Source organism: Ceratotherium simum, chromosome 1 (assembly GCF_057802395.1).
Source record: "Ceratotherium simum simum isolate JZ-2026a chromosome 1, ASM5780239v1, whole genome shotgun sequence".
NCBI lineage: Eukaryota > Metazoa > Chordata > Mammalia > Perissodactyla > Rhinocerotidae > Ceratotherium > Ceratotherium simum.
The window spans coordinates 61,227,412-61,247,426 of record NC_141900.1 but is presented as its reverse complement, the minus strand read 5'-3'; the positions used below and the strand labels follow the sequence as shown (position 1 = coordinate 61,247,426).

Here is a 20,015-nt window from a genome sequence, read left to right as displayed (position 1 = left end):
GCCTCATGCCAGAATCTAAGCTCACAGCCACTGTGCTGGGCCCCCTTTCTTGGCAAGTGACCCAAACATCGTAGGTCTCAGTTTCCTCATTAATAAGATGGAGATATAACAACTTACCCAAGTCGCAGGGATGTTATAAGAATCAGATGGGAAAGTGCACATGGAAACTCTTTATAACCTGTAAATTGCTCTCTAAATACTATAGTGTTTGCTTTTATTTGGAGATTGTGGGGTTTTCCATTATTATTATTAATAGAAAAAAGGTGTCATTCAGTGTCATCAGAGACTAAAATTTATGACCTGTCTCTGCTCTTAAAGCTTCTTCATGCTTAGGTAAATCACTGTGTAGATGAATTAATCTTTCTGGACCTCAGTAGGCTCCTGAACTAGAAAATAGTATACAGGCAGCTATTCTGAGGAGCAGTTTGTAAAAGGAAGCAGAGAAATGGGGCGGTGGCTGGAGGGAGCTATGGGGTCAGGAAGGGTCTGAAAGAGGATAGGAGATAATGTGTTTGCTGATGGAAGTGATCCAGCAGGGGGGTATGTTGGTTGCAGTGGGTGAAACTCTTGCCGCAGCACTTTCTTTAAGTAGATGAGAGACATGGCATCTGGCACATAGATGGAGGCGTTGGTGTTTGCTCCGTAGCACGGAAGTTTATCCCTAGTCACAGGTGGGAAGGCGGAGTTAATGCCTGTGAGGCTGGTAAGTTGGTAGAAGTCATGGGACTGTGGAAGTGATACTGGAAATTTTAGGGAAATGATCATTTTAAAGATCAAAAATAAATGTTCTTGTTTACAGTCATGTGCCGTATAACGACGTTTCAGTCAACGACAGACCGCATATATGACGGTGATCCCAAAAGAGTAGTACCATATAGCCTAGGTGTGTAGTAGGTTATACCATCTAGGTTTGTGTAAGTACACTCTATGATGTTCTCACAATGACGAAATTGCCTAATGACATTTCTCAGAACGTACCCCCATCGTTAAGTGACGCGTAACTGTATTTGGTTTAAAACCAAAACATTACCGTATCTTAAGGGTACATTTGAGTCATGTTCATGTGTCTTTGTCTGAAATACGCATTGGCTCCATGTTTCACCATCTCTTTTCTAAAAAAAAGGTGAAAAACTTTGATAATGTAGTCAGTGTACATCAGTGTACATTTGATAGTGTAATCAGTGACAATGTAGTCAGAGAATGTAGTCAGTCTTTTTGAAAAAAGACTCATTTTTACTTGATGTAGAAAAGTCATGAAAAGAGGGTAGCCCAGTGGGATAGACTGATATCACTAGACATATAAGAAGAGGCAGAATATCATTAATTCAAATCCACCAAATTGGATCATGTGCATTCATTTTGGCTTCCTTAATAAGTGGATTCTGATGACTTAGATTATGTTCATTAACATAAATCAAAGCAGATCATTTAGTTTAGAGAAGAAAAGGAGTTAAATACTCATAACCAGACCCTACCAATCCACAGATGAGGAACTTGAGACTCAAATACCTTACGTGACTTGGCCAAGGGGATGCAGATATGAGTAGCAGAGATGGGTTTAGGACCCAAATTTTCTGACTTCTGCTCTGTGATTTGCCTGCTATAAGTTTTTTCCCTTTGTGTAAGAAGCTTGTGCCCTTCTGGAGTAACCAGATGCACACACATGAAACAATTAATGAATAAGGCTGTGCATACTAAAGTCCTGAAGAATTGCATTTGAGGTAGGCATGCTGGAAATGTTTAGAAGGAAGCTGTCCCTATTGGTTGGCATAGTCCAGGTAGAAATAGTAATAGTAGGAGTAGTAAAAGTAGTAAATAGCTAACACTTAGTAATTATATCCCCAGCACCTTGCACAATGCCAGTACTTAGTAGGCACTCAATAAATTTTTGTAGAATTTAAATTTGAGACCTAACTTTGTGCCAGGGGTTGTGCCTTACACACATTAGCTCATTGAATCTTCAAGGCAACCCTAATGAAGAATGAATAATTATTGTTCCCATTTTACAGATGAGAGAACTAAGGCCCAGAGAAATTAAATATCTTGCCCAGGGCCATTTAAAGCTAGTAAGTGGCAGAGCTGAAATTAAAACCTATCTCTGCTGACGCCAGAACCCAAGGTATGAACCACTGTGCTGTGTGATCAGCTCTAGACTTGAGGGTGTGGCATCAGATTTGGGTAAATAGAAATGAGCCTTGCACAGAGTGAGGGCACAGCTTAAACAAAGGCAGTAAGTGAAAGTGGCCATGGTGCGTCTGTGTCATATGTCTGGTAGAATCAAGTGAAAACAATAGAGAAATCCGCCTGAGAGACTGTCCGCATCCCTCCCATTCCCGTATTTCTTGCCTACAAGCATTTCGTTGTTACAGGCGTCAGCAGTAGCAAAGACAGATTCCGAGGGAGGTAGTTTTATCTTCTGTCTTTTGGTGCAAAGCCTAATAGATCACCATCTGATGAGTGACAACATTTAAAATATTAAGTCTGATGTAATGTCACTTTCTGAAGTTCTGTTATACAGTTAAAATCTTTGAATGGAATTTTAAGTGGCTGATCCAAAATCTGGTACATCTGGGTATTCAAATGCAGCCCCGATAACATAATTAAGAATAATTTTATTCATCCGCTTTACTGAAAGTTCAGGAAGCTCTGGACTGATGGTCAGCTTGTTCCCCTAAATCCCTTTTGTTTATAGACTCTGTCAAAACCTTAGGAACGTGAGTCTTGATATCTCAATGGAACATTTTTGAGATAAACAGTAATTCACAAAAAGACAAGGGAAATTTTTATTTTTTTAAATCCCCAATTAGCTGGCTTAGTTTTATATAATTGTAATTGCATGTTTGCTTTCTCTGCAGCTAGAATAAATCCTTACTCTCTGAAACAAAATGAATAAAGGAGGCAAATTTTAGCATATTTATAAACACTGCATTTTGACAAACTTTAAAGAATATTTTGCTATTAGGTCTTAATTTATTATTACTTAGAGTCTGAGAGTGCCTTGTCCATACTGATGATGACCTGAGTCTTTGCGATTGTGAAGTCAGCCTGATAGTCGGTTCAAGCCCTTTGGTCATACTCCAGTCTTTTTGAAAGTGTTTATAACACAAACACTGGTAACTGAAGTAAATTACGAGGAGGAAGTGAAATCACTTCAAAGAAAACCTTTTTCCTTTTTTTGATGGTTCGAAACATTTGTATTGTGAGTCATGGTTCCAGGAAGAAAGAAACTCCTACATCGTGGGAGTTTATTTTCCACATTCTGTTAATAGACTCTGGAAGGATGAACAGAACATTTGAAAATATAAAAAATCATTTTGGTCGAAAGGACTTTTCATTATTTCGCTGTGGTTTAGTTAAAGGGAATTTAAAATTTGAAACAAGGTGAAACACTTTTTTTGTGGGCCAGAGAAAAGTTTTTCTAGATTCCTTAAGATCTTAATAAGGCCTGCCTGCCTTAGGAGGTTTTTGTAGACATAAGCTAATCCCAGTGCATTGTCAGTGTGGCCTATTTTAGTTCATTTGCTCCTTCATTCATCCATCCATTCACTAACATTCATTCATTAAAAGTATGTATTGAATGTCTTAAGCATGTAAACCAGCATGCTCTGTCCCCAGGGGTACAAAGATATATAGGACAAATTTCTTGCTTTCCGATAGCCCCTGATCTAGAAGGGAAGGTAGGAAATGTACCTGAGTGAGTACAAGGTAGCAGAGAAACAACTTTGGAATCCTCAGAAAGGGAGGGCTGGGTAAGCATGAGTGCTTTTCAGAGAAGCCAGCAGACCTTGTGCTGTGCCAGTCTCAGAGAGATAGATTGATTCAATCATCCCTCTCCCATTTTCCATTCCCTCCAGCTCGTTTCTATTATATATATATTTTTCTTCTTATTTTACTTTGACCTTTCTCATTTTTCTCTGTCTTTCTTGAATCCTCTCCTGCCCACTTACCCCTCTGTGATGCACATCTCACTCATTCCCAGCCCCTCGGTCTTCAGTTCTCCACCCTCCTTTTTTTGGGGGCGGCGGGGGGAGTCTCTGATTTTGAGAGATTAATAGTTAAAAAAATTTTTCAAAAGTGGTTTAGGTACAAACTTCCAGTTATAAAAGAAATGTCATGGGGACGCAAGGTAAAGCATGGTGACTACAATTAACAATACTATATTGCATAATTGAAAGTTGCTGAGAGTAAATTTCAAAAGTTCTCATGCGAAGAAAAAAGAATTTTGTAACAATGTATGGTAACAGATGTTAACTAGACTTATTGTGATCATTTCACAATAGATACAAATACCGTTATGTTGTACATCTGAAACTAATATAATGTTGTATGTCAATTATAGCTCAATAAAAAAAATGGCAAAAAAAAAAAAAAGTGTTTTAAAGGCTGCCCAGCCCTGGAGGTGATCCTTCTTTGGGCTAATTGAGAGTGGAAGCAAAGAAGGGGAGGGGGGAGAGATGGCAGCTGGAGGGAAGGGGGTGGAATGGGGGCAGGGCTGGCACACAGCACTTTCCCTGAAATCTCTCCCTTTTTTTTCCTTAAAATCTTCTTCTCTCTTTCATTTTTTTTTTCTTTTTCTTTCTTTTTTTGCTTTGACTTTTTCTGGCAGGGAGGGATAGATCTCACTGGGAAGAGCTGGAGAGGTTGGATTAAGCAATCTTCCCTGGGGCAACTGGACTGAGCCAGAAAAAGGCAAAGTCCTCCAGGCTTCTAGACTGCACTTGGGGTGGCCCACGGGCTAATCATAATCATCCCTCCCTTTGCCTGAGCCCTTATTTTATGTCCAGCTCCGTGCTAAGGGTTCCTATGCATTTTTTCATTTGATCCTCCCAGAAAGCCTGGGGTAGGGGAATCAATATCCACCTTTTGCACAAAAGGAAAGAGGAGTCAGAAGGATCAAGTGACTTGCTAGGCAGCCTCGTCAGGATTGCAAACCCAGGTCTTTCCGACTCGGAAACCCATGCTCTTACTGTTGTGCCAGCCTAGCAGGACCCTCTGGGAACTGCCCGTTGAGACCTTTCCTTTGTCCCCACCGTCTCCTCTGCTCCCAGGTGCTGTCTGCTCCAAATCAGCACGTCATTTCGCAGATGACAACAGTAGTGGTGCTCCCTACAAGCCCGCTTCTTTTCTACAGGTTTTACGTGCGTGGACTCTTAAGGTCGTCCACCTTTCGTAAATGAGAACCTGAAGCACAGAGAGATTAAATGACCGCCCAAAGGGTCACAGAGCTGGTCAATAGCAGCGCTAGGATCAGCAGAGTGCTAGGGAAAGGGAACAGTGTGATGCAGACGATAGTTTCCCTTTGCAGGGCATATCCATTTTAAAAGAGGAACTTGTAGCCCCAAAGCAGTGGTGTGCTGGTAAAAGTTGAACAGCCAGCTCTGGGGGTGGGGCCCTGATTTGTACACTGATCCCCGAGTGTAAATATTCTCACCGTGCCTTATTGCACCCTCTCAGTGATGTCTCTGAATGCCGAGTGGGGAAGGGATGCTGACAGTCGGCACTCCAGAGCCTGTGGGCTCCAGCACCCACTGAAGACATCTTTAGTCGGCGGCATGTGTGAAGGACCAAGCTTCCTTACCTCCTCCTCTCTACTCACCAATCTCCCACTTAACATGTCTCAGATTTAAATAGCTTTTCTTGAATGATTAGTTTTTTTGGGGACACTTGCTTTGTCACCACTAAAGGACTCTTTTTCACCCAGACTTCCCCTTCTACCTTCTCTCCGCACCCTGCTCCCTCCTTCCCCACTCCTTTTCTAATCACTGCTTCTCCTTCCACTCGCTGCCCCCTACACTTTCTGACTGACTCTCTAGCTGAGAGGTGGTGTAGCAGGGTGGGGGAAGGAGCAAACTCTGCAGCCTGTCTGCTAGGTTTAAATCACAGCCCTTCTTTCCTGGCTGTGTGATCTTGGGCAAGTTACTTAACCTCTCTGCGCTTCAATTTTCTCATCTGTAAAGTGGGGATAATAGTTATACCTACCTAATAATGTAATGCCCTTGGTACAGTGGCCTTCTAAGTGTTAGCTCCTGTTAGTATTATTTCCTCTTGGGCCACCTCAGCTGTCTGAGCATTCCCTCTTTCCCCCTCTCTGTCCCTGTTCCTTTGCTGCCATAAGAGAGCCAGGACCTCGGCCCTCTACAACTGTCTACAACTGTCCTATTTGGCTCCCTCTGAGTAGCCACGAGACCACCCCCGGTCTCACCGCCTGCCTCTCCCCATGCTCCCTACCCTCCCCAGCCTTCCCCTCTCCCCACAAGCCTCCCTCCATTCCCTTATGGAAGTGGCAGGCCTTTGCTGTCATGACGACGAGTGTGGAAAACACAGGCCTCCCCAGGGCTGACAGCGACTTGGCTCTGTTATTTCTCTTGGACCCCTACCTTTTGGGGTCAGGTGACTTTATGCTGCCCTGGCCTTCCAGGTGGCCCACTGTGAACACCTTGGTTTATTTTTTTGAGTGGAGCTGAGGATAGGTGATTTTCTTTTCTTCTTTTTAAAAAAAATCTTATCATAGCTCATAAAATATATTTGGGAACCCCCCCAAAAATGCACAGAATATCTGTTGTCCTTGGCAAATTGTACACGTTGACCATGGAATTGGCCAGGGCGTGCTGGAATTTGCTATAGCAAATACCTGTATGCCAGTCTCCTTATAGCCTTTCTGATTGCTCCATTGCAGACCTGGCCCCGAGGTCTGCTAACGCTGTATTATTTCTCTAATCTTTGGGTAAATTTTTTCCTCTGCTAGGGAGACAATTGAGTTTGGTCGCTCCTTTCCCTGGATCGAATGTGAAGAGTTACGCTGGCTACATCACTGTGAACGAGACATACAACAGCAACCTTTTCTTCTGGTTCTTTCCGGCTCAGGTAGGCCTGTGGCAGTGCCCTAACAGGACACTGACCCCTAGAGCTGACTGTGCTGCACCAGGGTAGAAATGTTAGCCCAAAAACAAACCTACAGGTTCTTTTTTTTTAATCTTTCAGATTTTTTTTTCTAAAAATAAGTGCCAGTGATTCTGTGTAGTGTTCCTGTTTATGTGCAGGAAACAAATGTTTGTGGGGAAGGTCCAATTTTTAAATTCCTTGCAGCCTTATTTGGAATATTAATACTACCATGTTCTTCCTGCCACAGTCTTCTTCCTATCCTTTTGTTGTTTTGTTCTAAAAATACCTGGAGCAGGGATGGGCGGTGGGGAGCCAAAGAAGGATAAGGAGTGAGGAGGTTCCTGAAGTTCGTAGGTAATGCATGTGGAAGCACATGTAAACTTAGTGGATTGTGGTCTTGTGTGTTGCTCTGTCTGCAGATTTTGCTGTGCAAATTATTATTCTTACACTCACTCCTCCATGCATCTAGTACCCATAAATTGAGCAGTACTCCGTGGAAACACAGAGAAGAGAGAACAAAGCTCATTCTGTGGGTCTTTGGGGTGGGGACTGGTAACACAGGATGGTTTATCTGGAGGAGAGAGCTGCTCACCTTCTGAGGTCCTACACAGACCCAGGTAGGTACATCCTTGTACTTTATCCATCCTGTTCAAGTTTATCCATCCTATTTAGTTCATAGGAAGGTCGCACAGTTCTTCAGCATGAACGAATCACTTTAGGCTTATGGGTACTGTTGGGTGTATTGGTAGAGGTGCTGAGATGCATAAAAAAATCTTATCCCACCACAAGGTAATTTTCTGTCTTTATTTTCCAAACTGGATTTGCTTTAGAAGCCAGAGAAAACAAAGAAAAAGCTATCCTTATGGAGGATGGTATTTATATTTGCATGTGATTTGCATATATCAGTGTTGCATATGCAATGACTGGGTAAATTGCTTAATCCAGGGTACTTTTCAAATTAAATTGCTTCCATTGCTGCTGTTGGGTTGTATTTTCTTGACTTCTCATTTCTGCCTTCTCAACCATGTCCTTTGACATGGTTCACCGTATAGTTGTGGGTGGAGGGGAGGCATGTAACAAATGGTTTGGAATTCCATATGCTTTTTGGATGGGCTCATAGTAGTCTTCAGGCTGTCACCTACTCTGGGAAGCCTTTCCTAGACCCTAGAGAGTTTCTTGCTTATTTCTTCCTTGGTATTACTGTTGAGTGAGGCAGGTAAGATGCCTAGAGCACAAAATTTAAAGAGAGACGCACTCTAAGGGTTGTACTAGTGCAGGGTTGGCACCTGAGTGCCTTCTAGACTCCTGCTGGTGCCTCCCATTGGTGGAACCCAACTGGAAACCAGAGGGCGAGGGAGTCTGGTCCCGATATGTCTGCCTACCAGGACACAGAGCTGAGGAGAGACCTTCAGATCTTCAGAAGCAATCAGGAAAATATCCAAATATTCTGCACAGTAGTGTTAGGCAGAATTGATATAAATTAAGCCTAGAAGTATGACCTAATTCTAACAGGTGGAAATTTCCTTGTGTTCTTGGAAGTCTCTTAAACTATGCCTTTCAGAAATACCATACATGTGCATTTTTGATATCGCATCTATCAATATCATTGAATACAGCCATTTATCCTGAATCCCTTTGTATTAGCTTTCTATTGCTGCTGTACGAGTTACCACAAACAGTGACTTCAACAACACAAATTTATGATTTCACAGTTCTGTAGGTCAGAAGTTCGACACAGGTCTCGCTGGGCTAAAATTAAGGTGTCAGCAGGGCTGTGGTTCTGGAAGCTCTAGGGGAGAATCTGTTTCCTTGCCTTTTGCAATTTCTAGTCTGCTCACATTCCTTGCCTCATGGCTCCTTCCTCAGTCTTCAAAGCCCGCATCAGTGGGTTGAATCCTTCTCACGTTGCATCACTCTGGCTAACTCCATAGTCACATCGCCTTCTCTGACTCTTCTGCCTGTTTCTTCTACGTTTAAGGATCCCTGTGATTACATTGGGCCCACCCACTAATCTAGGATAATCTCTCCATTTTAAGGTCAGTTGATGAGCAACCTTAATTCCATCTCCAACCTTAATTCCCCTTTACTGTGTCTTAACATATTCACAGGTTCTGGGGAGTAGGATGTGGACATCTTTGGGGGCCGTTATTCTGTGCAAAATGGATACTTGAAAAATTTGCCTACATCAGTGGTTTTCGATATGTTCTCTCTTAGTGATTCTTACATTTTATTATATATAAGAATTATCTCCAAATTCCCCCAGAGATGCTTACTCGTAAATTGGAAGAGGCCAGCAATTTGTAGAATTACCAGGTGAACCGTGCTTGAGAAACGTTTGCTCCAGCCTACCAGCCACTGCCCTATATTCAGTGCTCCTGGCCCCAAAGTGGCCCACACTCCTTTTGCAGAAAGAAACGCCTAGAGCAGGCAAACCCCGATGAAGGTGGTGTGTTGTTCTGTACACCCACCTGGGATGAGGGCTAGAATGGGGGACTGAAGGGGTGAGTGCAGCTTGTGGGTGCAGCTTTCCTAATCCTGCTTGGTGGTCCTCTAGGCCTGGTAGGGCTCAGGCTCCACTGCACCCTCCGCCTCCCCCACCACAGCCCCGTGAACCCTGATTCCTTACATTCTCCTCTGCTTTGGTGGCTGTTTACCATACTAAGTTCCCCATTGATCTGCATGTTGAGTCTTCTTTGGTAATAATTCAGATTTATGAAAGTGGGAATTAATGGTGAGGGAAATGATCAAATGAAAACAAAACAAAGACTCAGTCTTTTCTTTCCCAGGTTACCACTAACTGGGTGAACAGCTTTGTTTAGAATAGAGGTGATGCTCTGACTATCATGCTGGTCGGGGAAATGGCCTTAGGTTTTATACCTCTCCTGGTAGCCAGTCTGAGGCCTGAACCCCACTCCTGTATTAAACGATGACTGGGCTCTTGGGGTCTCCCCTATCCTAATTAAATGAAGACCTAGCTGTCCATCTCCTGACCAGATTATGTTCTTTCGGGCGTAGTACTGTAGCCCTACACATTCTAAGGTGATCCCAGAAGACATAAACATGAGGCCACAACAGGAAAGAAGATGCTTGAGCACATGGTGTTCCATTGGAAGTGACGGGCTAAGCTTCAGGGGAGAGAGAGGCAGGGATGTAAAGACTGCACTGCTGACAGGTGTCACCATGTGGCAGCCAAGATAGATTGTTCCAAGACCTCCTTACCAGAGCCCACATGCAGAGCCAGGTCTCTAAGGCCCCAAGGCAACCTTCCTGCTGAGCCTTCGGGCTGTAAATTATGGAACAGGCCAGTTTGGGTGAAGGAGATAAAGCACGTGAGAAGGAAAAGGTGTGGTCACCGAGATGGGGGAGAGTTCCTTTCATTTGGCGGAAATATTAGTTCATTGCCTGTCACAGGGAAACAGCTGAGATTGTCATCAGGAGAGAAATGACCCCTTACAAAAACTGAAGGTAGAGAAAATAAGAGATCCAGGAAGGATGCCACACTGGTAATATCCTCTGAGGTGTTTTTTGGGCTGCTGTTTCTCAAATTAGTTCTGTTTTCCTGTTATTTCTGTGAGGCTCCCCTGTTATTGTATACAAATCGGTGCATAATGGATTCCAGAACTTGAAATCGGTGTGCAAGGGGGATACAATCTGCAAGAGAAATTAATAGGTATTTGCATGAGATAAAAAGTATAAGGAAGCCAATAAAAATGTAACAATTATGTTAGCTATCGCTAATTGAACGTTGACTATGTGCTGAGCACTGTGCATTTTCTTACTTACACCTTACAATAACCCCATGAGGAAGGAATTATTGTCCGCATTTTGTAGATGAAGAGGATTACAGAGATTAAATAATTAGCCCCAAGTTACCCAACTGGAAATTGGCAGAACTGCAGTTTGAAGCTAGGTCTCTGATGGAGAAATCTTTCCTCTTGACCATTATGTGTTGACCCTGAGAAAAGTAGTCATGGAAGGTACTAGACTGTAGTTGTTAACAGTATAGCTCTTGAGTTAGTCAGGCTTGGATACAATCTTGGCTCCACTGCTTGTACCAAATGTGAGCTTGGGCACGTCTCTGAACTTCTCTGAGCATTGGTTTCCTTGTTTTAAAATGAGGATCAAAATACCTACTGGACAATGGTTTGAGACAAATGAGATAAGTAGTACAGCCGTTAAAGTGGTGCCTGATACATGGTAAGTAGAGTTGCTATAGTTATTATTTCTTTATTATCATCATCATTATCATTATTAGTTTTCCTATTTTTAACACAAATACTGTCCAGAACAAAACCAGTCACAATTTAGGAGGTTAGAGAAGACAGGAAATAAGGAACAATTCCAGATCAGAAGGAGCTGAATGCCAGCCAAGAATGTGGATGAATTGCTACTGGGTAAGGAAATTACAAAGTGAAATTGGGATTTTTCATGTTTAAGAAGATAAAAAGGCATATAGATTATTATTTTCTGAAATTAGCATCCTTCTCACTGGACAAAGATATCCGGGTTTGACTTTGTCTTATAGATATAGGAATGTAGGTAATTTGTTGGACACATTTAGCCAAAAACTTGCAGATTATTTACCTCAAATGTCATGGAGCCAAAACCTGAGAAGTGTAGCGTTAGGCCTAGGCCCCTTAGCTAAGAGCCCCATCTTGTTCCTCTGGCCAAGGGGAGTGGCCAGGATTCCTGGAATCTGAGTATCTAGTGACTGAGAAAGATCAGTATCATATTGACGAGTCAGCAAGGGCGGGATAGAGTGAGGCGTGAGGGCACATTTGAGGTGGTCCCTCCCCCTCAGGATCATGCAGGTACTGATCCTACTTAACCAAACACCCAGGAAAATCAAGAGAGCACAGGATTAGGTTAACACAGTCCACGAATCCACAGTCCGGTGCAAGGACAATGAACCATGCTGATGCTCCTGGGCCAAAGCAGAAGCCGTTCTCTCTGTGAGTTGGAGAGCATGTCCCCAAGGGCACCTGGAAGCCAGCAGGACAGCTACCTTGGACATGAGGGCATGGAATCAGGCTCCGCTGGGCCTCACCATGTGCTTGGTTCACTCCCTTCTCTGGGTGTCTGAACCTCTTTAGTAACATCAAGGTGGTGGAGGACAGTGGCTTTCAGACCTGCTGCTACTCGTCAGAAATACCTGGGAACTCTACAAATATGACAAATTCCCCAGCTCAGTGTCCAGCCCCTCTCAGCAGAGATTTTGATCCAGTAGAGCTGGACAGAGCCCAGGATCAGTATTTCTAAGAAGCACCACGGTGAGTCCAGTGCAGTTAGTCAGTGGGCTTGAATTTGGGAAGAGAGAACTAGAGCTCAGGACACTGGCATTCTAGTTCCAGGTCCGCAATTCCTGGCTGTGTAACTTGGGACAGGACATTTATACTCTCTAGGCCTCTGTTTTCTCGTATAGAAATAAAGATGTTAAACCTAGGTGATTTCTAAGGTCCCTTCCCAGTCTTACATTCTGTGGTTCTATAGCTTCAGTTGGCGTGCCTACAAGACATGCCTAAATTTACAACCTGAGGTATGAAAACACCCACCAACTCTAAATCAGGGGCTGGGTTGAGCGAATGATCCCTTGAATTTGTGGCCTCTGTGATAGCCAGCCTCCAAGAGTGATCTTTGCTTCTTGGTATGCATGCTCCTGTGTAGTCGCTTTGCATATTGAATCAGGGCTGGCCACTGTGACTAATATATTATAGCAGAAATGATGGTGTGTGACTTCCGAGGCTAGACTGTGAAAGGCAATGCTGCTTCTGCCTTGGTCTCTTGGATCGCTCCCTCTGAGGGAAGCCGTATGCCATGTTGGGAGGATGCTAAAGCAACCAGATGGACAAACCTTTATGGAGAGGAAGTGAGGCCTCCACCCTCCAATCAACACCAATCCTGGATGACGTTCCCCTAGCCCGAGTCTGGCCTTCAGATGAGTGCAGCCCCAGCTGATAGCTTGACTGCGACCTCGTGAGAGACCCTGAGCTGGAACTGTCCAGCCAGATAGCCCCAAATTCCAGACCCACAGAAAGCATGAGAGATAGTAAGTGATTATGGTTGTCTTAAGCCACTAGGTTTTGGACCCATGTTGTACAGCATCAGAGAACTAATACAGCCTCTTGTCATGTCCTTTTGGGCTGTGACTGTGATATCTTATGACAACTAGAACTTCAAGAGTGATGATTACTGTGCCAGTTTTCTGTTGTTTTTTTTTTTGTTTTTTGTTTTTGCCACTCAGCTCCAATTCTACCCTCTAACCTGCTCCGCGATAATAGAGCTTTAAACATTTTTCCTGTGCAGTGAACACAAGCTTTGTCAGTAGAGGGTGCTGGAGGGACACTGCAGGAGGAAGTTGGCTTCTCTTCTTGTTTCCTTGTTCTGCGTTTTGCTTTCTCTTGGCCCTGCTGCCCAGTCTGGCAGCAGTCCAGTGGCACTCTGCCTTAGCTGGCACCCAGACCACAAAGACCCTCAGCAGGCTTATAGTCCTGGCTTGGCCCCAGTGCCCACCGGCTCTGGCCCTCAACATGGACAACATACATCCCAGGCCTTGTCAGAGAGCAGGCTCCCTACAGCCCAGCCCTCTCTGCAGCCCTCTCACCAGCCTTGACCACCCGTGCCCTGGAGGGGGGTTTCCCTCAGCCCTCCTGACGTGGACAACATGCACTCCTGGTTGTGTGCCACCCTTTAAGTAAGTGGGCCTCCAACATCCTGACTTCCTCTGCACTCCCCACCCCTGCCAGCCACAGCCCACTGGCTAGGGATTGTTGGCCAGCTTTGGACTGGGCACCCCATTGAACTTCTCAGCCCCCAAGTGGGCTGCAACCTTCTCCACGAAGGTCTGGACTGTAGCCTTGGGAAGGGCTCCCTCCCCACCTTATGAGTTTGTCCATCAGTGGACACTCTCCCTCAGCCCAGGATGTTCTTGAGAGTTCTCTTTCCATATTTATGGTTATTCTCCTGTTATAATGAATACCTCTTTATATGAAAATTTCCCTGTTCCTTGGTGGATACAGGAAGCCCACCCAGTATGCTGGTATTTGGCCAAAACTGAGGGCATGGCTCATGGGGGAGTAGAAGACCCCTCTGGCATTCCATCCCCACATGGGTGGATGTGCTACCCATGGCTGACAGGGGCCAGAGCAAACACTGGAACATGTAACAGAATTAAAAGTCAATGCTTCCAAGTAAAATTGGAATTAATTATTAAATTATTATTAATTATTATAATTATATCTAATTATTAAAAAATAGAACAATTTAAAACTTAAAATTACTGTGTGGTTTCTGTCTTCTGATTGGACCCTAACTGATATAGCCACCCCATTCTAAATCCTTCTCTCCTGCCTGGAAACACCAAGGGCAGAAAGTGTAGTCTGTCCTGAGGAATCAGGAACTGAAAAGGCGTCAGGAACCAGGGCAGCCAGTCTTTCTGTCTCAGCCTTATTCTGTCCAAGACCGCAGGATCACTCATCTGTGCTTCATTCTTCTCTCTTGGCACATCAATATGCTTCGCTTCCCCAGGTATTTGCCAGAAGATCGCTACCCTACAGTTTCCAAGTTTACCTATCCTGGACCATGCAATCCACAGAGATAAGATAGCACTTCTCCTAGGAGCAGAGTGTGATTGGCCCAGTTGGGTCAGGTGTTCTTTCTTGGTCCAGTCAGCTAAGGCTGAGGGTGCTGAGTCATGTGATATAGACATGGCTAATGGGCCCTTTCCACTGGTAAATTGACAGTCAGTTCTTAGAGAAGGGGTATGGGCTGGACAGATCTCTTAAGATATGTGTACCATAGATGGCTACAGATCCACTAGTAATCAGCAAAGTTTTGGAGGTCACAGACATGTCTTCTTCACACTTTCACTGTATGTCTTCTGTTTGCTATATACTTATGGCATCAAGGATCTGGAAGAATAGAAGGTAGGTGGGACAAAACACGAAGAAAGTAGCTATAAATGATAAATTATAGATCATTCCATCTATAGGAATATTCAAACTCTGCAGAAATCTTGTGTGCCTGATTCCCTTTGAGAAATGAAAATTTACATGGAGAAGAAAGTAACTAACTTTTTCCAGCCATTTCTTTCTTTGCATCAGGAAGGGAAAGTCAGGCCTATTCTCCACCACCCCTGCCCCTTATTCCTTCTAAAGTCCAACTTTTTGGCAGGAGGCACAAACAGAGAAGCCATAACTACCTCATGAAGGAGTGAGAGCCAAGTAGAAAGATTAGGAAGGAGAAAGGAAGAGAAGATTCTAGTGGGGTGCAAGCTGGCTCGAATTAATGAGACAATTCAAGGCTTGATGAGAGCCAGTGAGAACTTGGGAGTGATATAAGGAGGCCTCATAACTGAAAAAAGTTTGGAAAAGTTAATTTACCGTATGATGGTGCAGTGGCAACAATCGTAGTAAAGGAAGATTTAGTGAGTGGTCAACGCCAACCGCTATAAGTAAAATTCCTCTGAAAAGCACACAATGTCTTTAACAAGTTGTTTGTATGTGTTGGGAGTGTGCGTGCAGAATTAAAATGTTATTAGGTACTTAGTTAACAATTCTAGTCACAAAACCAATCGTTTTAAATAAAAAGCTCCGCCTTGATTAATACCATTAGTGTAGCAGCTGAAGTGTCAGCTGAACTGGGATCTGTGTGGCAAAATGGGAGTCCATTCAACATACTTGGGGGAATTTCAAGACATTTACTTGGGGTGCTAATGACTTCAATTAAGATAGAACACATTGTTTAAACCAAGCAAATGATCAGCCTCTGTCTGTAGAAGTGTGAAGGGAGCCTTAATTAATTTACTAATTGTACTTCTCATCTTAAGTAGTACCATTGGTTTGGGTCTGTTAATGGTTTAGTTGCTGTTTTCTCTTACAACGTGTGGTGTTCCCTATTGAGGGTAGGAGGAAGGGGGTGGCTAGAGTATGCATTCCAGCCCTGGGCATTGGCAGAAAATGCCCTAATAATTGTTGAGATACCCGAGATTCCCTAGAGTCACTCCAAGAAGTCCTCCGTGTAAAATAGTCATGTTACTTCAGAGTACCGAAATTAGCAAGTCTTAATGCTCCCTCGCCCAGTATATGAATTTACTGCTTCAATGATCTGTGTAAGACCTGAGTAGAAGAAAATGTAGATGAGGACCTGGGAGGATGGAAGAAAGATGGGTAGTTTGATGGAGAGCGGGGGCAAAAAGGAAGACTCAGAGCATACACGGGATGCTATCTACGGAGGGCATGTCCCCTTGGGGAGCAATAGGACACAAGAGGTTAGTACTAGTTTAGTTTCATCAGTGTTCCTATAGACTCTCCTCTCTGCTCACTTAGAAGCAAGGAGAAACTGGGTGTTTCTAAGAACCCGTTTATGCACAGTGTTAAACCAAATAAATGTTTCACTTATTTCAAGTGACAATCTGTTAAGACATAGGGTAGATTTTTTCACCATCATTGTGAATAAATAATGGAAATCCCTAATGTGAGAAATTGTGAAATTTCCTTCTGTAGAGAGTCTAAAATACTGAATAGATAACCTGCCTCCTTCTGAGATGTTCATTCTGGAACAAACCCTGAGGAAGGAGTGTCCAAGTTCATGAATTGGCCACCAGGGGTCACCAGAAGAATGGAAAGGGCTTCTGAGGCAAAGCCACAGTTTCTTTACCAACAAAAGGTGCAGGTTTGTGGGACCTGCGTGCCCACACTCTCCTCTTGCTAGAGAGACTTCTCACTTACATAGTTAGGATTCCTTTGTCCCTTCTTTCATATTTAGAATTTCTTTGTCCCTTCTTTCTGATCATCAGTTCCTGCTATACTACTCTGACCTATATGTCATTAATACAGGTTTTATTTTCTTTTTAATTAAATATATAAATGCTTATCAGCAGGGAATTACTCATCTTTCAGGTCTCAGCTCAAATGTTAGCCCATGACTAGCGGACATCTTTAAGTATTCAATCTAATGTCCTTCCAGTACTCTCTCATATTATTCATTTATTTAATTACTTATTTATTACCTGTCTACCCACCTCACCAGAAAAATAATCAGAGCTAATGTTTAAGTAGATGTGCCAAGCACTGTTCTAAGTGCTGTGCATATATTAACTCTTTGAATCTGCACAACAACTGTATAAGATAGACATTATTATTGTTCTTATTTTCAAGCAGAGAACACAGACACAGAGAAGTTAAGTAACTTGCCCAAGGTCACACAGCTGTAAAATAGCATAGTCGGAATTCAAACCTTGGCTGTCTGTGCCAAAAGCCGTTAACTCTTAACCGTTAACTATCCTACCTGTCCATGAATGGGAGCTGGTCTGCATCCCCAGCCTTAAAACAATACTGGTCGGTGTTAGGTGTTAAATGAATTAATATATTATGGTAAATTCAGAGTGTCATACTATTCAGCCAAATGATGATATGTACTGATATGAAGAGATTTCCACAACATGTTGTTAAGTGAATACAGCAAATATAGAGTATTATATATAGCCTGATCCTTTTTTAAAAAAAAAATTATTTATGTATATAGCATACATAACATCTACAAGATATGTGTATATGTATATGAGGGGGCATAGAGAAAAATCTGGAAGACTAAACATCTCCATGATGATCTCTAGGGAATAGGATTGGTGGGGTAAGAGGGGTCTTTTTATACCCTCTTTGAAAGAAAAATTAGTCAAGAATAAGTACTTTCTTTGTAATATAGTTTTAAGGAAGATTTTTAAAACTTTTGACAGAAGTAAATGCACTATTTCTCTTGTTTCATGCACTCTTGAATTATAGCGTCAAAATAATAAATACTTTAAAAGTCCTGAATTTTGTAAAATTGTAAATGAATTAAAGCAGTTGTTTCTTACTTCATTGATTCTAAGTTTTGCAATGTGATTTTGTTCAAGATGTCATTTACTTTTATTCTTTCCTAAGTGGGGGTAGAGAGTGGGAGAAGGGCTGCATTCTCACAATTGAGAGCTAAATATATCACCCTGGAAATTATCACATAATAACTTTATGCCATTATTATTGACATAATTATTACATGTCGTGGCATTATGATGTCATATTACATTACAAAAGTCTACATTCTGTCATATAACTAACTCTTGGGTTTTTAGCATTGAATGTGTAAACCTTTATTTTCCAGCATATGACTTCTGCATTTTATTCCAGATAAGGGTGGTATCAGTTCACAGATTGGTTGGCTCATCAAAGTAGAAGGATGTGTGTGTGGGGTTTTCTTTAAAAGTGAGTTTCTTCAAGCGTTGTTGAGCTCATTCACCTCCTTCAGGAAAGTAAATTTGAGGAGCAAGGTCAGCTGAGGTTGGAGGTGTGTATGCAGATCTCTTATTCTTTAAGCATTCCAGGAATGCAGTGTCCTGTGCTTCAAAGTTGCATAATAAAGATATTTGGCACCGAGGTGTTTGACTTGACTTTGTAGTGTGGCCTCTCAGGGTCAGGCTATTTTTCTGAGAGCCTAGAGATCCCATCATTGTGCCAGGTCACAGGAAGGGACATGAAAAGCAAGGAGAGGATAGGGTGGAGACTAGAGGGCCCAGGGCGTCCGAGAAACTCTCCACTGCCCTCACAGATTCTCAGCCCTGCCTGCACATTAGAACCACCAGGCAGCTTTTGAAAAAGACTGATGCCTGCCTAACCCCAGACCAATTGAATTGGAATCTCTGGGATTTGGACCTAGGCAGTAGTTTTTTTTTTTTTAAAGCTCTCCAAGTTATTTTAATGGGCGGCCAAGGTTGAGAACCACTGGCTCACGTGGCTTCTAGAAGCTCATGTGCACATTAGGAAGGAAGTGGTGGGGGGGATGTCCACTGGAATGGGTGAACTCACAGTATCTCATATTCCCGGGGAGGCTGGAAGCATTTCTATCCAGATTGCATTGTTTCTCCATCGCTAATATGCTCCCACTGCTGAGTGAATACTAGTGGAAGGTGGTCCTGGTGAGTGGTATTGAACAGCAAGTTAGAGGATCTGAGGGGAGATAAAAATCACTCATTCAAACAAAACACACACAGTTGGGGCCAGGCAGGTTAGGGCAGAGCTGGTTATATTTATTCAGCACAGTAGAGTTTACAAAATCATTTCATGATACATTTTCTCTTCAGGGCCTTCAAGGAAGCCTGTGAGGTGGGCATTATCACCATTTGATGGATGAGGAAACCGAGGGCTGGAAGAATCTGAGGACGGGATCACATAGCTATTGTGTGGCCACATAGAACCAGCACTTGTATGGTTGCCAATTCCAGGGCTTGTTCTGCTTCCCCACAGCAGCTTTAAAAGGCTGTCTTTGATTTTAATTTTTCCTGCTTCAACTTACAAGTCCCTAGTTCTCTTGAATTCTTTATGGATATTTGCAACACTCGAGGCAAGAGGACTTACTAGTGAAAAACTGACCAGGGAAGATGTCGGCCAAAGGAGCAAGGCAGAACACCAAACAACCCACTTCTCCTATTCCCTCTTTTGTAGATGGTTTACGTCAAAACCATCTGTAGATTCCTAGTGTTTATCTTTTATAGTAATAGCTAACATTTGTAGAACATGTACTATATGCCACTCACTGAACTTTATGAAAATTAATTTGTTTAGTCCTCCCAACAGCCACATGGCATAGGTACTGTTATTGATCCCCATTTTACAAGTGGGGAAACTGAGGTCCAGAGAGTGTAGGCAACGTGCCTCAAGTCACACAGCTAGTGGATAGTAAAGCCCAGATTTGAATGGTTTGGGGCAAGAGCTCACAGACTTACCATTATACTGTGCTGGCTCTTGGAGCTACAGCCTTGCTGATCTGAGTTCCCAGTCTGACGCTGGGCTCCTACCTTTTCCCCCTGTTTCCTTAATTATAATAATCATTTACACTTACTGTGCTTTTATCACCACGCATTAGGCATTGTTCCAAGAGGTTTACAAATGTTATCTCATTTAATTCCTGGATGCTGGAGAGTGGGCCCCAGAGGTAGCCCCTCATAGGGAGGCACTTCTCCAGCTCACGGCCGTTCTACCACAGCCTCTCCTTCAGCAAGGCCCCCTTGGCCCCTTTCCGAAGCTGCTGAAGGACTGTGTCAGACTTGTGGTGACTGGAGAAGAGAAATCCCTCTACCCCCTCTGTCTTCATGGTTAGAACCC

At 43.1% G+C, this 20,015-nt stretch overlaps 1 protein-coding gene across 3 annotated transcripts in view; it reads left to right on the top strand.

Moving 5' to 3' along the window:
* Positions 1-20,015, top strand: part of CPVL (carboxypeptidase vitellogenic like) — a 131,508-nt gene that overhangs the window by 21,476 nt on the left and 90,017 nt on the right. For all 3 annotated transcript variants that reach the window (XM_087429145.1, XM_004418877.3, XM_087429146.1), the window contains exon 3: positions 6,746-6,864. In XM_087429145.1, coding sequence (XP_087285271.1) covers positions 6,746-6,864 — 119 coding nt within the window. The remainder of the gene's footprint in view (positions 1-6,745; positions 6,865-20,015) is intronic.